This window comes from Myotis brandtii, unplaced genomic scaffold, assembly GCF_000412655.1.
Source record: "Myotis brandtii unplaced genomic scaffold, ASM41265v1 scaffold1012, whole genome shotgun sequence".
Taxonomy (NCBI): domain Eukaryota; kingdom Metazoa; phylum Chordata; class Mammalia; order Chiroptera; family Vespertilionidae; genus Myotis; species Myotis brandtii.
Window position 1 is genome coordinate 81,433 of NW_005353371.1, and position 10,696 is coordinate 92,128.

At 40.1% G+C, this 10,696-nt stretch overlaps 1 protein-coding gene across 1 annotated transcript in view; it reads right to left on the reverse strand.

Annotated features, from left to right (window-relative positions):
- Positions 1 to 930: 930 nt before the first annotated feature.
- Positions 931 to 10,696, reverse strand: part of LOC102254321 (zinc finger protein 709-like) — an 18,091-nt gene continuing 8,325 nt past the window's right edge. The window contains exons 2-4 of the mRNA XM_014535120.1: positions 3,949 to 4,075; positions 3,633 to 3,693; positions 931 to 3,260 (exon numbers count right to left, since the gene is read on the reverse strand). Of these exons, the coding sequence (XP_014390606.1) occupies positions 1,811 to 3,260; positions 3,633 to 3,693; positions 3,949 to 4,075 (1,638 nt within the window). The 3' untranslated portion in view covers positions 931 to 1,810. The remainder of the gene's footprint in view (positions 3,261 to 3,632; positions 3,694 to 3,948; positions 4,076 to 10,696) is intronic.

The window sequence follows — 10,696 nt, forward strand, 5'->3', positions numbered from 1 at the left end:
CCACCCCTGCTGCAACCCACCTCCTCTGCCGGGCCCTGCCTCCGCTATGCGCACGGCCATCCTGTGATGACGTTAGGGTGTGATGCGTGAGGGCGCACCGACCACCTAGGCTGCTATTGTTGATTATTTTGTATTGGTTTCAGGTGTACAGCACAGTGGTTAGACAGTCATATACTTTATAAAGGGTCTCCCCCAGGATTTCCAGTACCCACCTGGCACCATACATAATCATTACAATATTATTGACTATATTCCTTATGCTGTACTTTATATCCCCATGCTATTCTGTAACTACCGATTTGTACTTCTTAACCCCATTATCTTTTTCACCCAGATCCCCAATTCCCCTCCCTTCTGGCTACAATCAGTCTATTCTATCTAGAGTCTGCTCCAATATTGTTTGTTTCTTTTGTTCTTTAGATTCCACCTATCAGTAAAATCATATAATGTTTTCTTTCTCTGACTGACTTACTTCATTTAACAAATTACCCTGTAGGTCCCTCCATTTTTTATAGCAAATGGTATCAATTCATTCCTTTTTATGGCCGAGGAGGATATTCTTGATTGGCAGAGCAAAGAATGAAGAAAATGGTCTGGAAGCAAGTGTTCACAAAGGCCCTATGCATCTGTCTGTCTTATCTATACAGGTGCCTCCAAAACCTGCCTAATCCTATTTCGCTTCTGCGTTCCAAGTTGCATCTTCGGTGAATTCTAACATGGAACCAGAAAGGCAACATTTGTATTTCACAACATTACTCATGTTGTTATAACAGTTAAGAAGGCTTATTTCAAAGTCTAGATTTTATTATTTTATCACAGATCTCTCTTCTTAATGCACACTCCATAGTCCAAACAGAAGTAATCATAAAGAACGAGGAACAACCGATGAAAATAATTCATGAGACTACACTCCATGATGAACTTTGCACACTTACAAATGTATTTATTGGCAAGAAAAACAATAAGGCTCTTCAGGCAAATGAAAAAGTAGTTTTCTATTAAGAAAGAAAGGTAGAATACACACGTATATAAAGGGTAAAACATATCGAGTACTTGTCACCATTGGCCAGTAGGAAAACAAAAAACAAATACCAAATGTCATTTTTTCAATGGTCCCTTTCTCATGGATCAATTACAAAATTATATAAAAATTAAACCTACTTGCATGCTAGAAATACACTTCAATTCACCCACAGATCTACAGAATTACCTCACTTCAATATTTACTTACACAAGTAGGACCCCATACTACAGAGAATTACTTAAAGAATAAGTCAGTAATAATAAGACCATATATCTATAACCTTTATAATATTTCATTCATGTCATGAAAATTTTATAGTAACCTCATTTTCAACAGGTTACCCATATTAGTTACATTAATATGATTTATTTCCAATGCAGTTTTCACACCACTTTGAAAATATATTAAAATTAAAAATTACGTTTTTTTCACTTATACAGTTTCTACTCAGTATTCATTCTCACATGGTTTTGTAGGGATTTGAGACAAGTGAAGGTATTCCTATATTGTTTACTTTTAGAACTTTTTCCACTGTGAGGTTTTTGTTTGTCTGTTTTTGGGTGTGGCTTCCCAAGGAAATGAGATAGCTAAAGGCTTGCCACATAGGGTATCTCTCCAGTGTGCATTCTTATGTGTCCACAAAAGGTTCTCACACATTCCTTATATTCAGACTTTTTCTTAGTTATGAGCTCTTTCATGACTTCGTAAAGAACTGGAACGACTGAAGGCTTTACCACACTTTTTACACTGATAGGGTTTCTCTCCAGTGTGAGTTCTTTCATGTGTTCATAATGAACTAGGACAATCAAAGGCTTTCCCACATTCCTCACATTTACAAGGCCCATCTCCAGTGTGCTTTATCATATGTCTTTGAACATTGGAAAGGGAAATGAAGGCTTTCCCACATTCCTTACATTCATAGGGCTTCTCTCCACTATGAGTTCTTTCATGTTTTTTAACGTAACTGAGACAAGTGAAGGCCTTCCCACATTGCTTACATTCATAGGGTTTCTCCCCAGTATGACTTCTTTCATGTTTTTGAAGGAAACAGGGAAAACTGAAGGCTTTACCGCATTCCTTACACTCATGGGGTTTTTTTCTGGTATGAGTTCTTACATGATTTTGAAGGGATCTGGGAGTACTGAAGGATTTACCACATTCCTTACATTCATATGGCTTTTCTCCACTATGTGTGCTTTCATGATATTGAAAGTAATTTGGACAATCAAAAACCTTCCCACACTCCTTACATTTGTAAGGCCCATCTCCGGTGTGCTTCATCATGTGTCTTTGAAAGTTGGTAAGAGAACTCAAAGCTTTCCCACATTCCTTACACTCATAGGGTTTCTCTGCAGTATGATTTCTTTCATGTTTTCGAAAGTAACTTGGACAACTGAAGGACTTCCCACATTCCTTACATTCATAGAGTTTTTCTCCAGTATGACTTCGTTTATGTTTTTGAAAATAACTTGGACAACTGAAGGCTTTGCCACATATTTTACATTCATAGGGCTTTTCTCCACTGTGTCTCCTTTCATGACTTCGAAAGGATCTGGGACAACTGAAGGCTTTACCACACTGCTTACATTCATAGGGTTTCTCTCCAGTATGAATTCTTTTATGTTTTCGTAAGTAACTTGGACAAGTGAAGGCTTTGCCACATTTTTTACATTCATAGGGCTTTTCTCCACTGTGTCTCCTTTCATGGCTTTGAAAGGATGTAAAGCAGCTGAAGGCTTTACCACACTGCTTACATTTATATGGTTTGTCTCCCGTATGTGTTTTTTCATGTTTTCTGAAGTAACTGGGACAAATGAAAGCTTTACCACATTGCTTACATTTATACGGTTTCTCTCCTGTGTGAGATAGTTCATGAGTTCGACAATAACTGAGAAAATTGAAAGCTTTACCACAGTGCTTACATACATAAGGCTTCACTCCAGTGTGAATCTTTTCATGCCTTCGAAAGGACTGACGATACTTGAAAGCTTTCCCACATTCCTTACATTTATATGGCTTTTCTTCATATTCCTGATACTCATATGGTTTGGGTGTAGTGTGAGATCTCATATGCCTACTAAAGAATGAATGATTCATGAAGACTCCACACACACTGCATTCACACAGTTTTAGTCCAGAAGTTTTCTTTTTCTGATTATGATTTGGAATTTGGCTGAAGTTTTCTCCATATTGACTACCTTGTTTATTTTTACCCGGTCTCTTTACTATATGAATGCTGTAAAAAGTGAAAAGCATATTATTTATTAATGTATTTATATTAATAGTTATTAAATGACTTTTTTAAACCATAATTAAGGAAACTATAAGTGTTTAGTGCTTTCTGATTGTTTGAAAGTTCTAAATGTTTTGCAAGAGAGCTCAATCATAGCTATTATTAAAAGTTTATTCATAAATGGAGTTTCAAAATACTATTTCCAAATGTACTAATTTTGAAACACTAAACATCTAAATCACATGTGAGAAAAAATTATGATGAAAATATTGCAAGAATAAAAAAACTTGGCTGATTTGTTTTATGTGCAGTTATAAATATTTCAAGATTTACTGAGATTCATGGAACACTGCTTCTCATGTCAGTGTGACTCACCTTAAATTTGTCCCATGATTTTCATATTGACTTTCAATGTCATGGTCTTTGCATATTTCTCCTAAAATGCAGACCAGGAAAAATGATAAACATAAAACCTCATAGAAAAAACAATAACACACACCTAAAAAAATCAAAGAAAAATAACTTACAGAAAAATTGTTACATAATAAATCCATGATGAGCTGTGACCATGCCTGGTTTATTTACCAATACATCTCCTTTCCACATTCTACTCTTTGGAAATCCATTGATGAGCAAACAACACTGGTTTTCTAATTGACTAAGCAAGTAAGTAAGAAGTTGTCATCCTTACCTATGGAGGCCAGGTTCCTGAAGGTTTCCCTCATCACATCTCTGTAGAGTTTCTTCTGTGAAGAATCCAGTAAAGCCCACTCCTCCAGGGTGAATTTCACACTTACATCCTCAAAGGCCACAGAATCCTAAAGCATCCCAAATATGTATACAAGAGAATGGGTGAGATGAACAGCACTAGGAATTGATACTTAATTCATAACAAGTTCACATATGACACTGCGGTTTCCCAACATTTATTTTATAACTTTGTTGTCAGAACTATTATTTATTGGACACACTCACTTCCTCATAAATTTTTTTTTTAATCCTTACTTGAGGCTATTTTTCCATTGATTTTTAGGGAGAGTGGAAGAGAGAAGGAAAGACAGAAACATTGATGTGAGAGAAACACATCGATTGGTTGCCTCCTGCAACCAAGGTTCGTGCCCTTGACCAGAATTGAACCCAGGGCCCTTTGGTCCTCAGGCTGATGCTCGAGTCAAACCAGGTAGACTCTTGTTTAATATAAACAAACTGGAGTCCAAGATGGTGACAGGGTAGGCCCCTGCCATGAGCAAGCATCAAACATACATGTATAAGCTCCTGCAAAATAACTGAGGGCTGAATCAACAAAATTCTTTTTAAATTTTTATTGATTTCAGAAAGGAAGGGAGAGGGAGAGAGAGAGAGAAACATCAATGATGAGAGAGAATCATTGATCGGCTGCCTCCTGTACACCCCCTACTGGGGATCGAGCCCACAACCCGGGCATGTGCCCTTGGCCAGAACTGAACCCGGGACCTTTCAGTCTGAAGGCCAACGCTCTATTCACTGAGCCAAGCTGACTGCCGTGGTCAGCAAACTGTGGCTCATGAGCCACATGTGGCTCTTTGGCCCCTCGAGTGTGGCTCTTCCACAAAATACCACGTGCGGGCGCGCACGTACAGTGTGATTGAAACTTTGTGGCCCATGCGCAGAAGTCGGTTTTCGGCCTGGGCGAGTCTATTTTGAAGAAGTACTGTTGATATTTGGCTCTGTTGACTGAGTTTGCCGACCATTGGGTGAATCAAAAACTTCTGAACAGCAAAGGAGAGAAAGAAATCTTAAGAGAGAAAGCTGGGAAACCGAGGTCATCAGGGATTTGGAACAGAAGGAACTTTCTTGAGTTGTCAGTGAGTGCCATTGGTTACACCCCTTCCACTTCCACTGGGTAACAGGAACTCTATTCTGGTGCTCTGGCCTACCTGCAAGGTCACTGTTGATTTTTTTGGATACATCACCTGAGACCATTTTGGCTCTGAATAAATGGAGCAAGCAGGGTCAACAGAGCATAACTACATGCACCTGGCCTCCACACCCAGCGATGCTCTGGCTTGGTATGCCAATATCGCAGACAGACACCTTAGGCACCTGCTCAGCTCCTCCCAGCCTGCTGAAACCACCTAGCAAACAGCCTACACAGAGGCTGCATCTACAAAAGGCCACTTTTTCAAGACTGGGAGAGACAGTTATTTTGTTTAATTATATAAGCAAACATAGAAAGTTAAACAAAATGAAAAGACAGAAGAATATCTTTCCAATGAAGAAACAAGAAAAACCTTGGGGGGTGAGGGGGTGAGGGGGGGGGCAACCCCTACAAAAATGGAGATAAGTCATTTGCCTGATAAAAATTTCAAAGAAATGGTTATAAGGATAATCACCAAACTTAAGAATGGAATAGAAAAACTTAGGGAAAACTTTAACAAAGAGTTAGAAAGTATAATAACCAAGCAGACCCGAAGAATACAATAACTCAAATGAAAAATACATTAGAAAGAGCCATATTGAGACCGGTAGAAGGGGCGCACATGTGGAACAGGCTGGGCCCACAGCCACATGTGGCAGTTTATAATCAGGAGGAATATCTTGGCTGTGGAGGTTCCTCATAAGAAGCAAGGGGTCCCAGCCCCTACACAAGATACCCAGCCCAGAGTTCCAGTGCCAGAAGAGAAGTCCCATAACTTTGGGCTGTAACTGAAGGGCCGCACACAGACTCATTCAGACTCACTCCCTCTGAGCTCCAGCATGGGGCAGCATGTTAAAAGGAACCAGGGACATAAAGGGAAGAACTAAATTGTCTGGCATCAGGAGCTGGTGAGCTGCTTTTTGTCAGAAAAAGTGCAAGCAGAGGCCATTCATTGTTCCTTTGCTGAGCCTTCCCCTGCAGAGCCAATGGGGAGCGCGGTGGGGGGGGGGGGGGCGGCGGCAGGAATGCCATATCTGGCTCACACTGTTTGCTCTGCCCTGGTGATTCTCTGAGACCTTGCCCCACCCAACTTGTGGGCTTATCCAAGCTGTTTCCAGTGGCTTTTCCACACAAATGGCCTCTCTTGCCTCATGCTCGAGACTTTTCTAAAATCTCTCAACGGAGCAGCATCTGACCTCTGTGTTCTCCTTACCCTAAGTGGCCCCAGGCCTAGCACTAGCGGTAGCCCGCCTTGCTTCCACTTTGGCCTTGCCTGGGCACCAGGTGATTCTAATGTGCAGCCAAGGTTGAGAACCACTGAACTAGAAGGATATAAAAAGGAAATACTCCCTCCTGTGTTTGTTCAGAATTTGACAGAGGTAATCTGCTCTGAACCTGCAAGCAATAAAGATGACTCCTAACTAATTGGCTCATTAGGCGTCTTGTCCAGCTCGCTGATTTGCGATACAACAGTTCCAGGCAGGGCACAGGCAGTGGCTGACTTTGCACCTCCCGGGAGGCCCCAGAGCCAGTACACCCAATGGACAACTTGAGATCATGCTGGATTACAACCCTGCCACCTCCACAAGCATTACATTCAAGGGGCAGACTTGGTGAGCACCAAAGCCCCACTGAAGCAAGTCCTGCTACTTAGGGTCGACTCCTGCATAGCCGATTGGCCTGGTGGTCAATCTCTCCCAGTGAAGCTAACAGCAATAAAGGCTCACCTACAATAGGAAGTGTACGGAGCCCATAGACGGACACACCTGGAGCTCCCAGTGCAGGTGACTGGGGAGGCTGCACCACTGGGCCCTATAGGACACTTACTATACAAGGTCACTCTAACAATTCCAGGAGAAATAGCAGTTCTACCTAATACATAGAAACCAACACAGGGAAGCAGTCAAAATGTAGAGACAAAAAAACATGTCCCAAATGAAAGAACAAGAGGAATCCAGAAAAAGAACTAACTGAAACAGAGGCAAGCAAACTACCAGGAACAGAGTTCAAAACAATGGTTATAAAAGATGCTCAAAGAACTTAGTGAGAACTTCAAAGACCTTAGTAAGAACTTCAACAGCATGAAAAAGGACATAGGAACTATACAAAAGAACCAGTCAGAAATGAAGGATACACTAACTAAAATGAAGAATAATTTACAGGGAATCAACTGTACAGGACACCAAGAATCAAATCAGTGATTTGGAATATGAGGAAGCAAAAAACCCAATTAGGCCCTCGTTGGTTTGTCCAGTGGTTAGAGTGTCACCCAGTGCACTGAAGGATTAGGTTTCAATTTCTGGTCAAGGCACATACCTGGGTGGTAGGAATGATCTGCAATGCTAGTCAGGGTGTGTGCAGTAGGCAAACAATTGATGTGTGTGTGTGTCTCTCTCTTTCACCTTTCTCTCCTTCTCTCCCTGACTCCCTCCCTTTCACTCACTATCTCTTAAAAAAAAAATCAATGGAAAAAATATCCTTGGGTGAGGATTAACAAACAACCAACCAACAACAAAAATACCCAATCAGAACAGCAAAAAAGAAAAAAAGAATCCAAAATATGAAGACAGTGTAAGGAGCCCCTGGGACAACTTTAAGCATTCCAACATTTGCATCATGGGGGTACCAGAAGAAGAGTGCAAGAAATTGAAAACCTATTTGAAAAAAAAATGACAGAGCTGTAGCTGGTTTGCTCAGTGGATAGAGTGTCAGCCTGGGGACTGAAGGGTTCCGGGTTCAATTCTGGTTAAGGGCACATGCCTGGGTTGCAGGCTCGATCCCCATTGCGGGGTGTGCAGGAAGCAGCTGATAAACGATTCTCTCATCACTGATGTTTCTCTCTCTCTCTCTCTCTCTCCCTTTCTCTCTAAATTCAATAAAAATATATTTAAAAAATAATAATAATGACAAAAAACTTTCCTCATCTGGTGAAAGAAATAGACAAACAAGTCTAGGAAGTGCAGAGTCCCAAACAAGATGAACCAAAAGATGCTCACACCAAGACACATAATTAAAATGCAAAGGGTTTAAAATAAATAAATAAAATAAAATGTAAAGGGTTACAGACAAAGAGAGGATCTGCAAAACAGCAAGAGAAAAGCAGTTAGTTACCTACAAGGGAATTCCCATAAGGCTGTCAGCTGATTTCTTAATAGACACTTTGCAGGCCAGAAGGGAGTGGCAAGAAATATTCAAAGTGATAAAAAGCAAGGACCTATAACCAAGATTACTTTACTCAGCAGAGCTATCATTTGGAATTTAAGGTTAGATAAAGAGCTTCCCAGGCAAGGAAAATCTACAGGAGTTCATCACCACCAAACCAGTATTACATGAAATGTTAAAGGGTCTTCTTCAAGAAGAAGAAATAAAAGTTCAAAAATATAAACAAAATGGCAGTAAATATATATCTGCCAACAATTAAATCTAAAATCAAAATAATCAAACAAGCAGAACAGAAATAGAGAACACTTCGATGGTGCCAGATGGGAAAGGGGTTGGGTGGTGGTGTAAAAGGTTAAAGGATAGTTATAGTATAGTCATGGGGGTATAAAGTAGAGCATAGGGAATATAGTCAATAATATTCTATTCTTCACTGATACAGCTCCTAGGGCACTTGAAACTAAAGAGAAAATGAACAAATGGGACTACATCAAAATAAAAAGCTTCTGCACAGCAAAAGAAACCATCAACAAAACAATGAGAAAACCCACTGCGTGGGAAAACATATTTGCCAACGTCATATCTGATAAGGGCCTAATCTCCAAAATTTATAGGGAACTCATACAACTTAACAAAAAGAAGATAAACAATCCAATCAAAAAATGGGCAAAGGACCTAAATAGACACCTTTCAAAAGAGGACATTCAGAAAGCCAAGAGACATATGAAAACATGCTCAAAGTCACTAATCATCCGAGAGATGCAAATCAAAACAACAATGAGGTACCATCTCACACCTGTCAGAATGGCTATCATCAACAAATCAACAAACGACAAGTGCTGGAGAGGATGTGGAGAAAAAGGAACACTCGTGCACTGCTGGTGGGAATGCAGACTGGTGCAGCCACTATGGAAGACAGTATGGAGTTTCCTCAAAAAACAAAACATGGAACTCCCATTTGACCCTGTGATCCCACTTCTAGGAATATATCCCAAGAAACCAAAAACACCAATCAGAAAGGATATATGCACCCCTATGTTCATAGCAGCACAATTCACCATAGCTAAGATTTGGAAACAGCCTAAGTGCCCATCAGTAGATGAATGGATTAGAAAACTGTGGTACATCTACACGATGGAATACTATGCTGCTGTAAAAAAGAAGGAACTCTTACCATTTGCAACAGCATGGATGGAACTGGAGAGCATTATGCTAAGTGAAATAAGCCAGTCAATGAAGGAAAAATACCACATGATCTCACTCATACATGGATAATAAAGACCATTACAAACTTTTGAACAATAATAGATACAGAGGCAGAGCTGCCTCAAACTGATTGTCAAACTGCAGTGGGAAGGCCAGAGAGGGTTGGGGGGCAGAAGGGAGGGGAGTAAGAGATCAACCGAAGGACTTGTATGCATGCATATAAGCAAAACCAATGGACATAAGACACTGGGGGGTAGGGGAGGCCAGGGGATTGTCAAGGGCAGGGGGGAAAAAAAGGACACATATGTAATACCCTTTGTAATACTTTAAGCAGCAATAAAAAAAGAAAAAGAGAAAATATATGAAACAACAATAAAAAAATGAGAAGAAAAAAAAATAATATTCTAATAACTATGTATTGTGCTAGATGGGTATGAGATATTTTGGGAAGATCACTTAGTTTTATAATGTCTAATCACTGGGGTGTACACATGAAATTAACATAATAGTGTATGTCAACTATAATTGAAAAATAAAAAATTATTTTAAAAAATTGATGTTTCTCTTTCCCCCCTTCCTCTCTCTATCTAAAATCAATTTTAAAAATTTAAAAAGAAAAAAATATATGAGAGGAAATTATCTCATAGATAAAGCCAAGTATTTAATAAATACAGCAAATCAGTCATTTAAAAAACTACTATGAATGTCAAAAGATAGAAGCATCAAACTCAACTCAAACTACAATAAGTAGTTAGGACTGACACAATACAAAAAAATCTAAAACATAACATCAATAACATAAAACATCAGGGCAATCCTCCTATCTAATAAAAGAGAAACATGGTAATTAGCGTACGACCGCTACCCTTCCCATTGGCTAATCAGGGCAACATGCAAATTAACTGCCAGCCAAGATGGCGGCCGGCAGCCAGGCAGCTGGAAGCGAACATGAGGCTTGTTTGCTTCAGTGAAGGAGGACTCCAACGTTCCCCGCCTGCCTTGCCGGCCTCTGAGCTGGCAGTTTGAAACACTGTAACAAATATAGAAGCTAAACAAAACCCCAGAAACCAGCGTTCAGCCGGCTGAGATCTCAGAGCTGGAGATGATACAGTGTTTCGATTATAGAACCGAAACAAACCAGATACCTGCTTTCAGCAGCAGAGGCCTTGGCCCAGAA